General features: G+C 41.0%; 1 protein-coding gene across 2 annotated transcripts; it reads left to right on the forward strand.

Annotated features, from left to right (window-relative positions):
- The first annotated feature begins 112 nt into the window (after positions 1 to 112).
- LOC140927713 (leucine-rich repeat and coiled-coil domain-containing protein 1-like) lies at positions 113 to 20,815 on the forward strand. Of its 2 annotated transcripts, XM_073377389.1 has the most exons (24): positions 113 to 614; positions 1,547 to 1,872; positions 2,593 to 2,648; positions 3,119 to 3,244; positions 3,684 to 3,776; positions 4,386 to 4,434; positions 5,270 to 5,526; positions 6,515 to 6,614; positions 7,455 to 7,573; positions 8,067 to 8,201; positions 8,783 to 8,922; positions 10,155 to 10,271; positions 10,826 to 10,910; positions 11,814 to 11,927; positions 13,053 to 13,124; positions 13,565 to 13,639; positions 13,873 to 13,972; positions 14,382 to 14,470; positions 15,591 to 15,665; positions 16,378 to 16,491; positions 16,729 to 16,823; positions 17,400 to 17,537; positions 19,180 to 19,315; positions 20,034 to 20,814. In XM_073377389.1, exons 1-24 carry the CDS (start codon positions 298 to 300, stop codon positions 20,163 to 20,165), a joined length of 3,060 nt encoding a protein of 1,019 aa, XP_073233490.1. In that variant the 5' UTR covers positions 113 to 297; the 3' UTR covers positions 20,166 to 20,814. The 2 variants fall into 2 exon arrangements, with proteins under 2 accessions (XP_073233490.1, XP_073233493.1); XM_073377392.1 differs by lacking the exon at positions 8,067 to 8,201 and having other exon boundaries at positions 20,034 to 20,815.
- The last annotated feature ends 637 nt before the right edge of the window (positions 20,816 to 21,452 follow it).

The raw sequence follows: 21,452 nt of genomic DNA on the forward strand, positions 1-21,452 counted from the left end.
TGCAGCAAGTATGAGAACTTTGACCAGCGGACACTTCTATTAGGCGCCATTTTGAAAACAGCCAGGGGAATCGGGAATCAGACTATTATAAATGCCTTTGGAGATTGTGAGTATCGACAGACCTTCGTCTCCACTTTGGTTGAGTCGATGCCAAGCAGAGTGTGTGTGATATGAAGATAATGATAAACAAAAAGAGAGTGGAAAAAGCGCGCATCTGCTGTTGAAATGGACGAAATCGAGGAGAAGTCTCTCCCGAGTTTACCAACTCGAATCAAATTGTAACAGTATAAATGGGCCATGGCGACTGAAGATGTCAACGAGGGAGGCAGCTATGATGTCGTTTCCCGCACGTTTCCAAAAGAGATATGCTATATTGACGCGCAGATTAATAGCCTGTTTGATGTTCATCTTCATCCTGGATTGATTTCCATAAATCTGCATTGTAATAACATCTCAGAAATAGAAAACCTCGATGGACTTAAGAACCTTAAACATTTGGATCTGTCATCCAATCACATTAAAAGAATACAAGGACTTAATGGTTTGAAGAGCTTGGTAACGCTCAACTTATCCTGCAATGAGTTGCTGATTGTAGAAGGTCTCGAAAATTTAAGGTACTGATCAGTCTGTCTAAGTTGGTGCACTGGAACTCTGCTTTATGGACACCCATATGTAATGAACAGTTTCTTTTGTCCTGACGGAAACAAGCTCATATATTTTTCTCTAAAATGAACCTACTTAAAACGGATACCTGGTTAATAGAGACACTATGGCATGTCCTCTTGGTGTCCATATTAAATGGGTTTCACTGTACGTGTATGCTAGGTTTCGGGAAGATTTTTTGTTAGGTTTCAGGGAAAGGTTTTTGTAGGAGGCAGCGCGGCCTAGTGGGTGGAAAGTTGGACTTCCTAGCTCAAGTCCCACCCTGACTGCTATTTGATTTTGTTTACGGCAGTCTTGAGTTGTACGCTGTAAAGCCAAGGTAACATCCATGCACATCAGGCTGCACGAGTTGAAACAAATCCAGCACAAGAACAATCCAAGAGACAGGGAAATAAAAATGCAGTGCATCTGTATCTCCATTGACCTCCCATGGGGATGTCCTGTAATCTAAGACTAAAAGTCATGGCTCAAAGTTAAACATACCTATGTAACTATAACAGCATGGCTTACTGCGCTTTTCACAAACATGCGAACTCTAAAGTTCAAAAGCTGCCTTCTCAATTGCGTTTTTTGCTGCCGTCAATCATAATTATGATCACAAGCAACAAACCTTGAAACATAGAAACACACAAAACGGATCGAAATCCAACAATAATATTATTACAGATCACAAACCATGACCTTTTGAACCATTTAAGTAAAGTTTTGTTTCCTAAGAGGTCCGCGAAGATGATTGAGGGCAGCGAAAAATGCAAACGTCAGTTGGCTTTTGAACTTCCGGGTTCACATGTTTCTAAAAAGTGCAGTAAACCAAAGTTTTAGGTATGTTTTCCAAATTGATGCGAAAAGACTTGACTTTTTTTTACTTTGTTGTATCTTTCAGGAATCTAACCAAGGTGGATCTGTCCTACAATGCAATTAATAATCTCTCAGGTTTGACAAAGCTCCATGGGCCTGGGTTTAGTTTGCAAACCCTTTATCTCCAAGGAAACCAGCTCAGCTCTCTAGATCATGTAATCAGCTCGCTAATTGGTTGTAAAATGCTTAAAGAACTGGCATTGTCACAGTATGGAGAAGCTAACCCTGTCTGTGAGATACCAGGTTACAGATCAAGCATACTCAGAGCTTTGAAAGCACTCGAAGTATTAGATGGACTTGATCAGAGTGGGAATCAAGTAGTAGTGAGAGATAATCTGTGGCGTATTCCAGGTACAATTTCTGACAACCTCCTCAAATAATAATCTTTCGGTATTCCTGTCATCCTTGTGAAACATGGCACAAATAAACAGACTGATAGAAAGGATGTGTTGAATATGGTCAGACTAAACTGATTTTTGAACCATTGCTAGATTCTCTTATCGGTACACAGGGAGTCTTTAAGTTTATAAGAATAAGTACCTGAATCTTAATTCCAAGCAGAAATTTACAAAAAGTGCTGTGACACTGACCTCACAGAAATCTAACTTTTAAAAAAGAATGTCCATGTCCAAATCCCTGGCACTTGTTTAGCTCCCTAACTCTTACTTAGATGTCTGTTTTAGTATGGTCTCCCTTAGGGTCAGTTTGAGCTTGAGCCACACCCTTATTCATCTCCCCTAGGGATGCTCAGTGAAAAATTAAAATTATTTTAATTTTACGCTGAGCGTCCCTGTCACTTCTATATAGGAGGTCCCCCCACCCCCAGGGGCATGATAGTCACCTACTTAATAATCGAGCAGTTATTGGAATAGATAACAGAGAAAAGTCTTAACATCAATCAACTTAGACGGAGGACACTGCAACATGAATCTTTTCTATGTGAATTTTTATCTGTTATTTGCATCACTAATATATTTGAGTTGATGCAGGTGCAAATTCAGAGGCAACTTTTCTTGAAGCAAATATGGGAAATGGAAATATTAGTGACATTTTTGCTTTTTTTTTTTTAAGAAATGGATGACTATCTAGAATACCTACAATCAGAAAGTTCTAGTGAAAGCCCTTTAGTAAGTGAATGTTACTGAAAATTTACAATAATATTTAGTTTGTTAATTTTTTGTTATAATGTTAGTTAAGATTTTACTCTTTGTAGCTAGTCAAATGGTACCACTTGAAGGAGTGTTGTGAAATTTTCTGCAAAAATCACTGGTGCTCCCAGGCTTTTTCCTCTCCCGACCCCAGAACAATATTGCTTCTTCTGGGGTGGAGAGGGGAGAGACCTTGCAAACGAAATTAACTCCTATCAGTTTATATTCTGGTTAGTTACTCTTTCTACATAACATTCTTTAATAAGTAACATAGTGGGGGGGCATTGCATTTGCTTGTAATAGTTATTGCAACAATCTCCCATACTTACTTTCCATTCTGGCATCTGAAAACCAGCCGTGTTTGTAGGACAGCAAACCTGCTATCTGTACTGGTGAATGGTCACAAAGTAGTGCAGAGCATGTAGAAATTTGCATTCTTGTCCTTGTAGAAAGACTCCAAATATGAAGTTATTACCCCAAGAATTGACTCAGTGCTTGAAAAATTCCGACAGCGTGGGCCCATCTCATCAGAAACAGACACAGGAGAAGAAAGAAGAATGGAAGAGTCAACAATGGTATTGATAGTATATACTAATTAAAAACAAACTCCTAGCTTTGTTGCTCTAGCAGAAAGAACCTCAGTCTTTGTGGCATAGCTTTAATTTAGAGGAACAATTTTCTGTGGATCTAAGAGAGTCTTGGTAACAAAGGTTTCAAACTTTTATACACTCTCTCCCTGAATAATGAGAACATGTGGAATATGGACAATTGGATACAATGTCTCCTCAGTTTGGTATGATTTAGCTGGAAGTTAGGTTTGATTTCCGCCGCTCTCTCGGTCCTCCCCATCTGTTCCGAGGAGGAGCGCAGTGCGGGCTCATTTCCCGAACAGGGGCTGGTAATCGAGCCTAGCTGGAAGTTCTACTTTAAATTATTGTTTTTAATTAAGGGGATGTAGGTAATCTATGATAATTTGATCGTCAGTCATTTGTCGCTACTATTTCACTTCTGTAGAAGCAACCCTCTGCTAGAGTAAGCCTGTCAGCTGATCATGAAGTTCGTTTAGAGACCCTTGAACATCAGCTGATGCGACTGATTCATAACACTGTAAGTTGGGTGTGGCTCATGTTTTCTAAGCCTGAATTCAAATTCCACTGTGATAGCAACCTTTGATTATAGACCTGGACAAGTTAGGGAAAATCCGTCAACACCACCTTGGAAAGAGCTCCTTAATATTAGTAAAACTCTTTTTAAAATAGCTTCAGAATATCACAATTATTAAGGACATCAGAGATTTCAGGGGTTTTGTTTCAAGCACTAGATCTTCGTAAGAGTGTATTTAGAACCTTTTCTGACTAAGACCTATCCCTCCAATGTTAGCTTCCTAATTCTCTGTTTGTGGTGATTCATGCTTTTGGCACCGGAGAGGCTACGTGGCATTGTACTGTGTTTTGTGTTCTGAACTTGAATCTCATCTTTGCATACCCAGGCATAGCTCGTATATGGATTCATAGGATTTTATGAGCAAAAGATTGAAAGAGGAACGGACCTAGGTGAAGGTGATCAAGACGAACAGCTGCCCTGGGTCTTCGATGATAGCAGGAATCCTAGGCTTTTGATAAAAACAAAATAATGTTATTTCGACATTGACAGTTCACGAAGGGGGATACAGATAGATTTATTGCAACAAATGACCAAACATCTGTTCCATTTTAGGAAAGGACACAAGTTTCAAGTCATAATCTCAAAAAGACACCTAGGAAGGGTAGGTCGCAAAATGGTCGTTTCGATACGAATTCAAGCAGTGAAATAGTTTTCGCGTGAACAAGAAACACATTTTGCGTGAATATTCTTCGTTCGTTAAGCCAAGGACGTGAAACTATTTCGTTGTAAACTTGTACCGAAACGACCGTTTGTTTCGAAACAACCGGTAACCGGTAGGTCTGGTTTCGTTAGTAAAATAAATTGACTTTTGGTTGGCGTTTCATGATACTAAATTCGCTACGGTGTAAAGTAGAATTTTTCTTTGTTGTTTTGTATTTACGCAGGGTAAATGAGATGTGCAAACAACACAACCCTTCCGCGAAGCAAGTAAAAATATCTTTGAATTGCAACCCCAGTGGTATCTTTCATGGAAGCCTCCTTAGAAGTACTTTTCTAGGGTTTGCCTAAGACCCGAAATCTGGAAACCCCACGCTGAACGCCGAATGACTCTGAAGTTTTGTGATTAGGGTTAGGAAACTGAGTGAATCAGGTTCCATTTAGATTATTATACCGGACAAACCTACCTGAAACTTGATTCATTCAGTTTCCTGACCGTAATCACTAAACTTCAAACTCATTCGGCGTTCGGCGTACGGTTTCCCTTTTCTAGAAATACGTCGCTCGCAAACCCTCGGAAACTGCGTGTGGCACTCACCTATGATCAACTTGAACCTGAAGATGAAAAGGTAGCCTGCGTCGCAGGAAAGGAAATAGAAAAAAAAATTGGAATCCTTTCCGAAAATCCCGATTTTTCAAATCCTACAGTAGCTGGTTGGCTCTTAATCCAACAGTTTTCCGAGTATGAAGATGATTCTTTGTTAACTTTTTTTTATTAGAAAACAGCAACTCAGATGATTCTGAATCAAATGAACACCATGATAAAGGTGTAAAAAGAGTTCAACGATCACCCCAAACTAAGCGAAAGCAGCGGGCTCCAATGTCCAGGAGAGGACAAGCCAAAACACGCAGCAAGCCATCAGTCGCTTTTGAATCAACAAGCTCTACATCACCGAGAGATGAGCAAACCCGGAAACTTGCAATCAAAGGACAAGCTGTGACAGTCAGAGACCCTAAAGATGATGAGACATTTCTGGTCAGTGTTTCGGGGGGGGGGGGGGGGAGGGGGGAACCCTCAACGGACCCCGACCCTATAGATAGGAGAAGTCGTCACGTCACGTTGCCATGGTAGCCATATGTGTCGATCTCAACAAACCGTGGACTCATACTTTTCTTCCGTCGTTCGACAATGCAAATGACCGTCACGATCAAGAAAGATTTTTGAGGTCCAGAAGTTTTTGTTACCATGGTAACGTAACGTTACACTCCTATTCTCTATTTAAGGATGAGACAAACGAAAATTTATACCCTATTAACCCGAAACTGGCACCCTAGGGAAAAACAAAAACTAATTTAAATTTTCATTAAATCACTTTCCTAATACATCTAAGTTAAAGTTCAGTTTTACCAGATGATTTGTTTCTCGTGTAGCTGGACATTTACACACTTGAATTTAAGCTTACACCGTGACTTTAGGTACTCTAGCTAAGGATCACAAATGGAACACATACTATGATACCCTAATTTAGGATCGAGACCCTCATACCTATCTAGCCTAAATTTTACTGATCTGCGCACACAAATTGAGAAACTGATTCATAAGTTGAAGGTGCTTTTGGAATATTTGTAGACGTACAGTTTCTTGAATCCGTTTTCTTTCGAACGTCTTTCAGTCTCCCTTGTGACACACCCCATTTTTTCTCTTCAGAGTACTGTTCAGTCTCCAATCTCGTCAATATGCCGACACTTAATCAAACCAGTCTTGCAACAAATCAGGTTGTTGCAAGTTGCGTGAGTAACGACTTCTGATTGGCTAAAATTACGCGCGAGTCATAAATATACTCAGGAGTGACCCACTTGCTGTAAAACAGGTTTGCCTTGGGCCGCTAAATCGTGCAACTTGTGCAGGTTTCCTTCAAGATGGAGAACAACTCTCTACTTTCTGCAACAAGTTTTCGCAACCTGCAATGATTCTATGAAATGCATTGATTATAGATTTTGTTCCCTGTCTTCTTTGTTTTTAGTCGCTGATCCAAGAATTAGATTCCGAGCGTGAAAGGCGATGGAAAGCTGAACAAGCTGCAAGGAAAATGGTAGATGCAGTGAAAGAGTTACAGTTAAAAGGTTTGTTTGGGCAACAAGGGTGGCGCAGTGGTGAGAGCACTCGCCTCCCAACAATGTGGCCTGGGTTGAGTTTGTTGTCGGTTCTCTTCCTTGCTCCAAGAGGGTTTTTTCCGGGTACTCCGGTTTTTCCCTCTCCTTAAAAACCAACACTTTCAAATTCTAGTTCGATCTGGAACGCACGGACACGTTTCAACGAGTTCTTATGAATTCCTAAATGCTCATTGGGTAAACACATTACATATCACAATTACAATTACAGGGTTCTATCTAGGATTTACCGTTTGGGGAAGTGGCCGAAGGCCACGAGCTTGTTAGGAGGGTCCGGAGGCATGCCCCCCGGAAAGTTTTTGAAATGAATATGCGCTGAGATGCAATCTGGTGCATTTGAGACACAATTCTGAGAAATGCTACAGTGTGTTCACTGCTAGGGCCATTCCATTTGGATAAGTTCCAGAAAATATGGGCTGTGATTTGAGACCTTGCAATTTTTCTGCTCTTTTCAATCTGTTCAGTTGATTTTGATATACTTTGTAGAGGGTCGTTCTTCCACCGCGCCAGATTATATAGTTTTACGTTTGTACAGTGGAACCTCGATGTGTCGAACCTCTGTGCAACAAAGTTGTCGGTATGAAAAAAACACGGTTTCCTTTACCCTAGTAATAGTAAAATATGTGAAAAAGTACCTCGATATAACGAAACCTCGTTATAGCGAACATATTTTGCCAGTCCATTGGCCCTTCGTTATATCGAGGTTCCACTGTACACAGATTTTTACCCGGTTGGTTTGTTTAAATGGCAAGCACACCTGATAACTCACGAGTTTATTGATTTTGCAAACAGAGGCTGAGGAAAAGAAACTGCGAGAAGCTTCACTGGCGGCCAGCAGTCGGTTAAAACGTGCTCTGCTTAAAGAAAAGGAAGCCAAAGATTCCCTTCTGAAAGCTCTCAATGAAATACAGGCAAGAGGAATATGTCTGGTTCGCTTTCACTGAAAATTAAAAAGATCTGTTTCAGCCCTAAAGTGCAAATTCAGCCCTGCAGGTCAAAGTCTGATTCAGCCCCTTCTGGAGTCATTTGAGCACAATTTGATTCAAAACAGTCCCATCAAAAGGCTATTCCAGCCCACACTGGGATCCATTTCAGCCCTTGGGTCCAAATCAGCCCTAGTTAATTGGACTGTATTGGCCATGATTAAGGGAACCAAATTAGACTCTAAAGGGCCCCATTTTTAGGGTTAAAACATATCTCTCTGATTCACAGTGTATTGTTTTTAGTGCGGTTATCTGTTATATGCATGTATTTGTTGAAAGCCTTTTCTGTTTCTATTTTTTAAATAAGGGAGGGTACGCATCTTGAATTTACCAGAAACATTTTCCCTGTGCTAAAGAGAATTCCGTAAAAAAAAAAAAACACCAGAGATAGCGTAGAAAAAAGCATTTCATTGCTTTGTAGGGACAAAATATTGAGCTTAATGAAGAAGTAAAACGACTCAAAGAGAGCGAAGAAGATCAACAGAGAGCTTTGCGAGCATTAGAGCAGGCTACAACGAAGATGGAGACCGAAAAGATTAAACAACACGCCGAGGCGGTTAGTATTTATCCAATCCTTTTTTAGTAAGTTATAGTAGCTAATTTTTAGCTACAGTTATGGAAATTCAGGGTGCGCCAAGGAAAACATGTTTAAGAATGCGCTGATATTTCTTGCCCCCTTCTTAGGTTACTAATTTACAGATTTAAGGTGATGTTACGCTAGACGATTCGCAACGACAGTTTTTTAGCGCAACACAGCGTTGTAACATTGTTGCGACATTGTTTCCAATGGTGACAAAATTCTTCCAAAATTGCAGCGCTGTGTTGCGCTAAAATCGTCGTTGCGAATCGTCCCATGTAACATCACCTTTAAGATCTTGCTCGTTGGTTAACAAAAGGGCCTTGAGATTTTTCAGCCAATCGCCAAGCGGTGAAATAAAACCAACTATGAACCAATCACGTGAGTCAAATCACGTGATTTTCGTCAAGTGCAGGCAAGTAAAAACGTGTGCAAGCAACTCACGACTCACTATTGGTTTTAGTTTGATTCTGATTGGTTTGAATCAGCCAATCGCGAAGCGTAGAATTGCAAAACCATACTAATCCTCGTGATTGATTTTCACGACTGTGTTGTTGCAGGTTTCCCAGTTACAACGTGAACAGATGAAAGTTGGCGCCTTAACAAAAGAGACAGAGTTGTTAAAACACTCTGTTAAACAGCTGAAGGGCCAAGTCCATCAGCTACAAGAGCTGCTTGCAAACAGAGAACAGGAACACCGGTAAATGCTCATTTTTGTTATGTACTTTAATAATCTCATTATTCTAAAGATCTACAAAAATAGGCCGAAAGTTAGCGCTCTTAAACATTAGCTTTTGAGTCGTCCTCACTTTTAGGGTCCGACTGTCTTCAACAACGCCATCATCCATTAAGACGTACTCCTCAAGGACCCTGAATGCTTAGGTGTCCCCTGAATGGAGGTTAAACCTGGGTGTCGGGACTCAGTAAAAAGTCTCCCATGCCCATGAACAGAGGTTCCCCTTCAATAGAGGTAAGATTATGGGTGCTTTCCATTATGCCAAAATTTTCGGAAATTTCGGTCGAGAAATAAATGGAACGCTTTGGTCCGCGTGGAAATTTTCCGTTCAAAGTGGTACACCTCCAGAGGGGATCCTCTTTGACCGGTCGGTCCGCTCCGTCCGAAACTTGCCGTTCCATTTCCAAAAATTATCTTTTTCCAGCCCTACTTTGCTAGGGAGTAGTCAAAATTTCGGTCGAGATGTAAATGGATCGCTTGATTCGATTGAGAACTTTATTCAAACTGAAAAATGTCTTTCCATTTTCTCTTGATAATACCACTGGTTTCTAACTGGTTGGTTTGGCAAAATGGAAAGCACGCGACGTGAATATTTTCCGGGTCCAATTTTGTGTCCCTTGAATGGACGTGTCTCTTTAATAGAGGTGTCCGAAAGGAGAGGTATCATTGTATTGTTACCACTCTCTCCCCCTCCTCTCCCCCCTCCCGTTTATTCATATGAGAAGCGTTTTTAATCACCTGTTGTTTGACCCAAAACCAAAACAGTTACTCTGATCAATTGTAATAGAATCAGTCCATCAGATAAACCAATGAGATTTTGAGTCATAAAATGAAGTCGGCCTCGAGCACGAGAACTTCAGCGCAGTGAGTAAGTTCCAAAGAGGGGATTAACAACCGACAACAACAACAACAACGACAATTTTATTCAAGTACAGTAAGGTCTGCCTCAAATAACCATAGGGGCTAAAAAGAAAGGGCAGCCATACTTAGGCAATTCCTATACTTAGGGATATGGTTTCACTTCTGATCGGTTTAGAAGTGTTGCAAGTGATTTTTCAGCCAATCACAGAGCACAGAACATGTGCAAAATTATTATCGACACGTGGTTGAAAACGTCTCTAATTTGAAAAATGGGAAATATTCTGAATAATGCGTCTAGACTACCTTTTCTTTCTTACTTGCTTTGTCCCTTTCAGAAAAGCCGCAGAAGGCCTTGTACGCGTTGACAGTCATGAGGTACAGGTCATTGTGGATCGGGAGGTCGCTAAGCAAGAGACTGTCCATCAGCAATTCATTAGAGAATATCAAGACAAGTAAGAAACCAGTTAAACCGGTTGTGATGCTGCAAAGTAAATTATGATGGTAACGTGGTGCGATGTCTTTTTGAAGTGCTTCTGCTGTTTCTGAAAAGACAAAATATTTGTAATCTATTAAGGTCAGATTAAATGCTCTAGTATTTCAACTACGTAACGTTGGTGCCCAGTTTAACAGAGCTTCTGAATGGCTGGCCTCGAGAGATTTTTCCCACTTGTTTGTTCTTCATGTAGCTTCCCACGCAGGGCTCTGTCACGAGTTCCTTCTCCACGAACGTTTGTGTAATGGGGAAGGAACACGTAACAATTTTAAAATTAAATTTAAATTTAAATACTTAATTATCCTCTTCCCTAATGGGGCTTTTCAGGAATAGTAATAGCCCGGGGCTTTCAGAATACAAGTCCAGCGCCCTAACTGCTCGGCCACTCCGCCTCCGCGTGCGGCTGGCAATTCACATGTCTGTTATGTACCAAAAAAAACAATCACCTTATTTACGTCAGTGTCAATTAAAGTACAAGAAGTTTAAAATTTTAAATGATCTGCATTTTCATAGGTTAAATAAGCGTGACCTGGAATATGCTGCACTCGAAGATGAGTTTAGGATGGGTCTTCAGATCGAAGCCAACCGCTTTAGAGAGGTGGGTCACGGCTTTGAAAAGCATTTTTATCAGTTCATGAAAAATCTGAAGTATTGTTTTTTCCGTCCATTCATAATCTTAACGCCAATGACTGGGCCAATCAAAATTTAGCTAGCACAAACGAAATGTGTGTTTTTCGTTTGTGGCAACAAGATCCATATGTTGCTCCAAGTTCTTAAATGGCTGCAGTGTAGTTTTAGGCTATCATAAGAAAGTGCCATCTGATCGTCAATCAACTTTCTAAGTGCGTTTTTTAATACTTCATTTCAGTTTTATTCGTACCTTGCAAAATATGAATACTTTACTTACAGATCACCCATAATGCACCTTGTTTACCCCCCGAAATTTTGCATAAGCATTGTTTTCAATTTCTCTTGGTACGGCTGTAATACCCAAGGGAAATGAAAAACAAAGGTTATGCAAAATTTGGGGGGGAGGGGGGCAAATAAGGTGCATTATGGGAGATGTGCAAGTGACGTATAGGCCATTTCCGTATTCCAAAAATTCTCACTTTCAAAACGAGGCTAAGTGCAAAAACTTTCTTGTGAAAACGAGTTTTATTTGCATGAGAATAAAATATCATTTTCTTATAATTGATTGCGCACTTAGTTTATGTTCACACCATACCGGATGGCTTTCGTGCCGACATGGATGTTATCTGTTATCCGATATGTGACTCTCCACTTTTGAGATCGGCGCGGTGCAGCTTGGCACCAAAATCACCGTTCTCGTGTGTGAACAGAAGCCCTATCCTGTATGATTTTCGTGCCGGCGCAAGAGCTATCCAGCGTAGTGTGAATGACTGTGAACATAGCCTTAACCTCGCTTTAAAAAGAGGCTTGGCGCAACTCGGATATGGCCTATGGTTTAAAGCCTACACGTTTCTTTTTTCTTACTAAACAGTTACAAGATGCTTTTCAGCGAGTAAGTGATGAAAGCGCTCAACAAAAAGAAGCTCTACATGCTCTTAAACAAAAGGAAAGCAAAGCCACAAACATGGTCACTGAGCTGACGGCGGTAAGGTTTCTTGAATACTAGTTAAGTCTTAAGGAGCCAGAGATCACTTTTCCAGGCCGGCAGAGGCCCTTATTAGTGAACCAAAGCTTAAGTGATGATGAAAACTGACAAATAAACATTAGCCCCTCATACATGTTTACGTCATACGAGCAAGTTTCATCACCAAGCCTCGTTTTGAAATTGTAAAGTTGCGGAGTTTTGCATAAATGAATTCCTAAAGCAGTACTGTAGAGCTGAATAGAATACCAACGCACCAACAGTGCAAGTGCGAAGAATTTTGCTTACAAACGAGGCCTGGTTGGGATGATACTAAAACGGGGAACGAGCAAGGGGAATGGGAAATGAAAAATGGGAACTTGAACCCTAGCCCTATCAGTAAATTCATTTCCAATTCTTTGTTTTGTTTCCATCTTTCATTCTCCCGTTCCCCGTTTTAGTAACATCCGGCCTGCTGGTGAAATTTGCTCATATGACGTAATCATGCATAAGGGCCATTCAAAAGAAGAACGAGTGTGGAACAATAGTAAATCCGCCCTGAGTAAAAGGTTAAAAGCGGAGCGCGTTCCTTTTCTTCCCTTGCCGGCCATTCCACCCGGCACCTCTAAAGGGGCCCCGGCGGGAGAGAGGATGAAGTAAATAAATTTGTTCGTTTTTTGTCTTTATTCTTCTCTTCCTCACTCCTTGCGCGCTTCCTTCTCCCCTTTATCTCTCAGTCTTTGAGCGTTTTTAAAATTTCTAAGGTGTTAAAAATGGAATATAAGAGGGCGCCGATAAAAGAAAACAAGGAGCAGGCATTCTAGGCAAGAGAAGGAAAGAACTCTTAAGATGTACGCCAACAAAAGTTAATAAATTTAAAGTTTTATCATGTTATGAGGGTTTCTCTTTTCGCTTTTAGCGGACACTATATCTATACATAGTGAAGATAAGTTACTAAGTACTGCAGGATGTTCTTTGATGTCATGATAAGTTAACTTTGATAGCACATAGTCCTTGTGAACTCCTTCGAGTTAGTATTTTGGTATAAAAAAGATCACTTAATTCCAGGTTTGCACACTGCTGCAAAAATTACGAATTTTCGTGTGCTTGACTCCCCTTACTTCTGTTTGTCTGTTTTCGTGGATTTAGATGGTGAAGGAACAGCGCGGAAGGCTTACAGAGCTTTCAAGAGGAAGACAGGAAATAGTCGGAGATTACAAAGTATGTTCAAATTGAAACAAATTACTACATAATTTAATATTACGTCAGGATATCGTTTTTAAAACGATCGTAGTCTGCAGTGATATGGACCAACACGAGAAGCAATCCTCAAGTACTTGGGCAATCCAACTCTGGCGCTTGAGTTGCCTATTTAGCTTCATAGCTGCGCATCATCGTCTCATAGTAGTCTTAATTTTTGGAGGAATCAGTACCACTTCCATTAACATAATGGAAGTGAGGAATGAGTCACTCCCGCTCAGGGGTAACCTAATTCCCAGGGGCAATCACAATCAGGATTATCTTCAGGTACCGTATTTCCTCGAATTATAGCCGTCCCTCGATTAATCGTCTTCCTCGAATAATCGCCCTGAAGTAGTCCTATTCGTCCAGCAGTGGCGCACGCTTTATCATCTTTTTTTTAATGCTTAACTTTCTTGCAGGAAAGAATTCAAAACTTAGAGAAGCAGTTGAGCGAAGCTAACAAACATCTATCAAGACTGGAAGTACTAGAACAGGTTAGCGTAATCTTAAATGCAAACTCCGAATTCTACACTGTAGTTCGATTGCAACAAAACGCTTTAAGATATAAAAATAGAAGGGAAAAAATGTGGAATTATACTTGATAAGGGAGAGATGAGTAGTGGTCAAAGGGGCAAACGTTCTCGACGTGGCCACTCCTCAAAGTTTGTTGTTGTTGTTGTTGTTGTTTAACTGCTGACTGCTTAGTGCTGTTTCTTATAAATTGCAGGATAAAGCTAAGTTGTCAGCCCAGATACGTGCTCAAGGATCAGTGATTGAAGGTTTGAGATCGGAGAGAAAGCTATGGAGCGAAGAGCTTGCACAACAAGGTATAAAAACATTAACCTAGAAAAGAAAAAGAATTGCAATAAGTGGTTTCCTTTGTGTGGGCTTTTGAATTATTTCGGAAAGCAGAACTTTCGTACAGGGTTCTCACGCACCTCGAAAGTCCTTGAATTTCGGTGCTAACTTTATCCAACCCAGCAAACACAGAAAGACCTTTTAATAATAATATTGCTCACGTTGTGGAAGAGGGAAAAAAGACGTAGACCCAAGGGTCTTTTTTGCACTGAATGGCATCCTTGAAAAATGCGAAATGTGTCCTTGAAAAGTCCTTGAATTTTTTGTTCAAAAAAGGGTACGAACCCTGTCTTTAAGAATTGCTAAAGAGTACGTAGTTTGTTCCTGTGGATTTGTTTATGAAGGCTTACGTGACGAATTTTCGTCCAATGTTAACAGGGGCCTCACTTGCTCAGGATCGCGGAAGAATGGAGGCGCGAATTGAAGCACTTACGGCTGAGATCAGCGGACTCAAAAAAGAGTGCCAGGTGAATTCTTTAACGGCGTACTTAATAGGCCATTAGGGAGTTCGTAAATCTCTCGCTTTTTATAACGAGGCTAAGTGCAAAACCTTTCTTGTGACAATGAGTTTTTTTGTATGCGAATAAAAATTCATCTATGTACATCTCAGTGACTTCTCACTGAGCCTCGCTTCGAAACAGAGGGTTAGGGCAACTCGAAAATGGCCTAAGCGACGACGTTTTTCAGCGATGTACGTCAACCGGAACTGGCCTTTTTTTTCATTTTTGGACGATGGTTTTGCCCAAATTTTCAGTCAAATTGTCTCTGTAAGAGTAAAGAAGCTAAGCAATACAAATTTTATATCGTCAAGGCTTGTAAAGAGGGAAAAGGCCTCTCTTCCGGTTGACGTCCGTCGCTCAAAAAAGCCTTTGTTAAGCTTACGTTACGAGAACTGAAACTCAAGCTAGGTTTATAAAGGTGCACCAGAGACGTAATTTGTTACTTCTCCCCCTGGACCGGTAGTCCATCGCACAGTTATTCCAGCACTACTAAACTGCTCAGATAACTTTGCGATTGCAGCTGGGCAGGGGGGGGGGTGCTTAGAGGGTTACTAGTACTCCCAGGTGCTTCTTGCCACTGAAACTGGAATAATCTCCGGGTTTGTATGCTTCATGTCTCGATTTGCATGAGCTAATAAGTAGAAGAATAACAATTAAGGAAGCTATCTTGTTGGATTACAGACGAAACAGATACGCAAAGTGCTTCTGAACAAATCGAATTATTTCTTATTTTCTAGGTACATTGAACAATCCAAATGTAGTTCCTCGTTCCCCATGTTTTTCTCAGAATAAAGGAAAAATTCTACCTCTAAAGGTCGTTACTTTCAAATAGGAAACATGGCAAGGTCTCCAAAATTCTTATCTATGCAATCGCCGGCCTGGGCTTGAAGACGGCTTAGAAATGATGTTTACAATTCAGCTTATAGCTTTAAAGTGAAGATTACACCTTTCTGTATAATGTCTCCTGTACATTCAACCTTCAACATTCAACGCGGCAATGACTGATCACAACAGAACTAGACTGGTTTTGCTTTTAAAAGTTAAATTTGTAAAATTGAACTATGGTTTTGATTCTTATTTATTTCAGAATGCTAATGAATCGATAGCTATCAAGACCAAAGTAATAGAGGACCAAACAGACTCCATTAAAAAACTCAAACAGGTCAGCCTATGAGTGTAGTATCCCTGACGGTAATCCAAGGGTAACGGAATATATTGGGCGTGGTATTTTAACTATCCTGTATTCGGAAATTTGGTTCATTGCACTGTACTCTTTCGCATCGTTGTCCATAGCAGAAGTTGAAAAGTGGTGGACAAAAAACTCAGTTGGTTGTGGTTCGTGTTTATGCGCAACCGTGAATGGAGTCAGTAGAGGACTTTTCCTGCTCCACGCTAGACTGTTCACAGTCCCTTAATTTTTCTGTAAGATCAACCGACGCCCCCGGTCCCCGACGCCCGGCCCCTTAGTACATATGAAACCAAGATAGCCGCCCGTACCCGAGAGCGCTCGATCCTGGCTATCTTACGACAAAATAGGGGACTGTGAACAGTCTAGCTCTACGCTCTTTCCAAACGCTTCGCTTCGTTCTATGACTACCCACCCACCTACTGTTACTTCACTTAAGTCGAAACAGAAACTCATTCTGGACGTCTAAATGAATTTCTTCTAAAAAGGATGAGATTTCGGAAACTGAGCCAATTGACCGATTGACAGGGCGTGACTTCTTTTTTTTGCTTGTTAGTTCTTTTTTTTTTTTTCACGCAAATGAAAAGTACTATATCGAGAGAGTTGACCAATCTGATAATAAAAGAGTATACCATATCAACAGGCTAACATTAACTATAGAATAATAAATCATTTTGATCTTATTCAGAAACTCGCAGATCAAGATTCGGATTTGCGCCAGAAAGCAGAAGATAGCAAAGAGCGGGAACGAAACCTCGAACAGCAGTTATCTGCCGAGTCTGCTGCTAATCAGGAAATGCAGGTCAGGTTCTTGATACTTCTTAAATACTCTTTAAGTAGAGATCGAGGGTGGGGAGGGGGTACTTCACCGTGTTAAACGCTGAGGCAACGCCCCATAGTTGAAACCATTTACGCTATTATACACCACTTCGGCAGAAGAAGTAATCCTTTTCACTTGCCGAGTAATACCTTAAGGTACTTAGACGAATTAGCCTCTGTCAGGCCATTGAGATATTGAGTTTCCGTCGCTTTATTTTAGGAACAAGTGGACGCGCTTATCGATCGTAAAGAATCGCTTAAACAGGAACTAAACAAAACACAGGAAGAACTACAAACAAGCAAAGAGAATCACAGGTGTGTAAAGTGAATCTTATTCGATCGCCATGACTGAGTTTGACAGGTCTCGTTTTTTATTCGCTTGCCAAGAAGTGTAAATGACTTTGAAGCTAATCATGTAGGCTTGCTGTCATCAGTTTGAGGAACAGGTTACCTCATAGAGAAAATGGAGGTCGTTAAGAGTTGCCAGTGGTCAGTCGTATCTTTTCGTTGGTCGTAATTTGCGCGTGTTTTTAAAGGAAAGGCGCGTGAAAACGGAGAGAAACACAGGGAGAGACACCACCTTTGCGCTCTTCGCGCGAGAATCCACGACTGCGGTGCTGAGTACCTCTTCGCGCGAGAATCCACGACTGCGGCGCTGAGTACCTCTTCGCGCGAGAATCCACGACTGCGGTGATGAGTACCTTCGGATCAGCAATTTAAAGTGTATAAGATACAAACTCACGGCCTTTTGGAGGTCATACAATTACGTATAGACTGAACAAAGTAGTGTTAATTATCCCTCGTTGGCTAGGGATCAACAATTCTGATTGTAGAGAACTAGACGAACTAGAATTAAAAGCGTCCCTTATTTTTCTTCCTCTGGTTTAACAGGGCCCTAAAGCTTAAATGGCAGGAAAAGACTGAGCTCATCGGAAGGTTGGAAAAGGAAGTTGTTGAAATGCGAAACAGCTTTAAAGAAAAAGAGAAAACAATAATTGAAGAGAGAGACAAAGCTATTAAGGCAGCTGAGTACGTTTAGCATTGTTGTTTGATCATAGTTAGTAGAGGAGACTAGTTAGGAAACCCGGCAAACATCAAAGTTGAAAACAATGGTGCTGTAGGTTATGTTGGAAGCTCCCTGACCGTGCACAGTCCTTTTTGTATTTTTGTTGACTGAATAAATTAATGTGATGTTTCTTTTGGTCAGTAAGTTCAAAATGATAGTAGTGCTATTGAGCGTTGTGCACGGTCAGGTCCAAAAAAGCTAACAAAAACATATAACAAAGGAGTCCAACGAGTTTCATAACCATTCCACTTTAATAACTATGGTTTGATTAAGCCATGGAATATCAGGGAAATGTTTGAAAACATAAATACAGTACAGTCAAACCTCTTTAATACGGACACCAAAGGGACAGAAACAAGTGTCCACTTTACAGAGGTGTCCGTATTATAGAAGTAGGGAATGGAACATTTTTGGCATTTCCGGGACCAAACGAACCGTCCGTATTATAGAGGTGTCCGTATTATAGAGGTGTCCGTACCGAGAGGTTCGACTGTATACAAACCAAGAAAGTTCGGCTACCTCTAACCCTGGGATGTGCCGCAATCTCCACATACAGATTCTCCAGACTGATATCAAACATTTCGTTAAAGAATTAGTTGAGAGAAATTGATGAAGGATCTAATCATTAGCCTTTGTTGATCATTCTATTAATTCTCAAAACCTTTTCTCTTGATGATGTATTGTTGTTGTTGGGGGAAAATTTATGTTGATTGCTCTTTGGACGTAAACGGAGCATATGATTTGTCGTGGTTACTAATTAACTGAGTAACTGTGTGCGTATTAGCCTTTCGAAAATAAATGCTACAAATTTGACGGCAGAGCCGGCCTCTCTGTTCGTTGCGCCGTACTTACGAGCCTCAAAAAGGGCGAAACAGCTGTCTACGGTTACGACCCCGCTCTGTTTTTGGTTCTTTCGGTGTTGTGTTGATGTCTTGCAAAGTTAATTTTCACCTAGTACGATCAGCTTTGCAGAATTCAGTGTCTACTCAATATATTTTTGCCAGTCAGGTCTTTTATAGGTGCTGCGTTTTGCGGCATATTCGTTTGCTGTCCTTTGCAGTTTAAATGTCAATTACAATCAAGAAGCCTGAAAAAAAGGGCTTCAACAGGGTTATAAGGTAAAGGGTCCATATTTCATCTCGATTACGATAGCTCTAAATAGTCATCATCTGACTAACTGACCTGTGGTGCTCCCTTTTTCTCCCTCTCTCCATCAGTGCTGCGTTTCATGGGTGCTTGAAGCTTCTTTTGTAGCTTTAAAAAGCTACACGGAAAGGAAAGAAGTCGAAACAAAGATTTGAGGTCACAACTGGGAATCGAACCGCGCATTAAGGCCGCCCACAAACCAACTGTTGCCGGGCTACCAGCATGGTGCTTTAAAGTCTCCTTTTTCTCATCCCCTTTATCGTCTCTCCCCAGTCTCTCACGTTCTGGATGGGAGGAGAAGAGTTGGGAGAACAGAGACCCTGGGAATCAACCTCGTCCCCAGGGCTTTTCCCTTAGAAAATGGGAGGGACCGTGGAAAAGCCCTGGGGACGAGGTTGCCCGGGAATTTGATGGTTTCTCATTGTTTCATAGACATAATCTTCTGTTTTGCTTTTTTAGTTCCTCTGTAGAAAGATTGAAAGCGTGTGATGATGCCTTCCGCAAACAGCTTGAACAGGAAAGACAGGCTCACGAACAACAAATTCAAACACTAACCAGTGAAAAACAGCAGGAGATAGACCAGGCCAACGCAAGGGTAAGATAAAAAACTAAAACTGAACATTCATGAACCGGTCAAACTGAGGCGCGGCTGAAGTAAAACTGTGAAAAAAATGGCGATTAGTGAAGTGTAAATAATTTGCTGGAAGCGGCCACGAGCAAAAAACGCGACGCTAATGTTGGTGTCAGCGAATGCCGTTTCTCCTCGTCTTTCTCTTGAGATTTGTACCAGACATTTTATTGACTCTCCGTCTCGGCTAAACCTAAATCTGCTGCGAAGTTCTTCGTAATTGGATTGTTTGAGATCAATTTCTCGCCGTAGGAACTTTCTTTGGCGAATTGTGAACCATGAAAGGGAACAGTAAGTGCGCCATTTTTTCGTCAAATTCTCCGAGATTAGCGTTAATCGTCCTTTCAGGAACAGAATCTAATAGTGGGATACAATTTATTACGCGATTAACCGATGTTTAATTCTGGCCCCAGTTGTTCAAAAGGTGCCATGCACTGAATAAATCTCTATCCACTGGATAACGCAAATTGATTCCCTAATACTTATCCGCTGAATAGCGATTCATCCAGTGGAAACGCTCTCCAACGTTTGAACAACCGGGGCCTGGATTAGCACTAATCGGTTTTCCAGGAACCGGGGCCAGGTCTGTAACAAAGTTATGAGTTGAAAGCCCCGTGTTATGGCCTTTTCACTCGGTTGGTAAAAGAAATTTTCCTGCTCTCATTGTCGTGATAATTCCTTTCAGGTTCTAGAAGTAGAGGACGAGATGCGCATTCTTTTGCAAGAGAATGCGCTGACCAAGAAGACCTTAGAGCAACGGCTCAAGAAACTTACTTCGGCATTTACAGAAATACAACACGATTTAGCTGGGACATGAGTATCCTGCCACAAACTGTGTACGCGATGAAAATTCAATTTTATTTTCCCTGTGGGAACAATAACTTGTAAAATAATTCAAAAAGGACAACTAAGATGTTCATTTGTACCAAGATAGATGAGTAACAACTTATGATAAGATTCGTTTTATTGTCATTTTCAAGTGTTGTTTTACGGTTGTTTAACGTGAAATCGAGAAATGCAGTAAAAACCCGCGTGTCCGTCTGGTAAAATGAGGATCTTGTACTTTGGGGTAGTTATTGGCAATTTAGGCTAAGGAGATTCTTCACGTGTTCACAACTGTATTATGATAAGCCTAACTAAACTCTCTGTAAAACAAGGTGTATCATTAAAAATGATTAAATAAATAAATGAACAAAGTATTTCCTTATAATATAAATTTGTAATTTAAGAAGAACTCGTTGGTTAAAATGTTTTGTGTTCACACATAGGGACCTGCTTGGGCTTGCTGGGCTAAACAGGTTCTTCTGTTTTTGGTTATTCGGATGGTAAATTTCTGCCAACAGGTTATTAAGCTGAAAAGGACGCTGAATTTTTCACACTTTCCATCCCAACTTAATCTATATTTTTGTGATTAGAAACTGTGTGGGGGAGAGCATGAAAAAACCAAACCTTCTTAAAGCAGTAAAATGCATCGAAAATTGTCGGGGGAAATAATACTGCGGAAATTCTTGCTCTCCCGGGAGTTTTTTGTGGATTTTAACTCCGGCCCTTAAGTCCTCTTTCCTGGGGTTCTAGATATTGGGCCAGTTCCATTCTCCTCAGATGAAGCCTTGCAAATCGGCGGATTATTTCATCAAGGTCAGTTTCCATATTGTAGTGGATATGAGGCAAGGCGAGTCCAACATTTTCCAGGTTGCAACTTAGAAAGCATTTTTATTACTAAAAATATATTTATTATGAAACATCCAACCGATTTCGGTAAAACGGTGGAAACCGGTATGGATCCTAGCCTCCCACGCAGGCGTTTTTAGGGGAGCTCGTTTTCCATCCCTCCCCACAGAAAAACGATCTCCCTTAAAAACGCCTGCGTGGGAGGCTATCTGGATCCTTGCCTGCCCAATTGTTCTCTTGGTGAATCTCCAACAACTAGACATTGTCAGACGTTCTTGGGGTTCGTCACATGTTCCTGCCCCACTAAGGAACGTGAGACGAACACCTAAGAACGTCTTCGTGGGAGGCTACTTGAATGTTGGCACGTCTGATTGCGAAAGTAAAACCGTTTTTAGCGGAGCTCTCGCGCGCGAAGCGCGCAGCGGAGCACCAT

The sequence above is a fragment of the Porites lutea genome, chromosome 2, assembly GCF_958299795.1.
Source record: "Porites lutea chromosome 2, jaPorLute2.1, whole genome shotgun sequence".
Taxonomy (NCBI): domain Eukaryota; kingdom Metazoa; phylum Cnidaria; class Anthozoa; order Scleractinia; family Poritidae; genus Porites; species Porites lutea.

Coding starts and splice junctions, on each gene's coding strand:
- LOC140927713 (XM_073377389.1), top strand. CDS start 298: ATGGCGACTGAAGATGTCAACGAGGGAGGCAGCTATGATGTCGTTTCC. Junction 11,928..13,052: donor TGGTCACTGAGCTGACGGCG/GTAAGGTTTCTT, acceptor TCGTGGATTTAG/ATGGTGAAGGAACAGCGCGG. Junction 13,973..14,381: donor CGAAGAGCTTGCACAACAAG/GTATAAAAACAT, acceptor CAATGTTAACAG/GGGCCTCACTTGCTCAGGAT.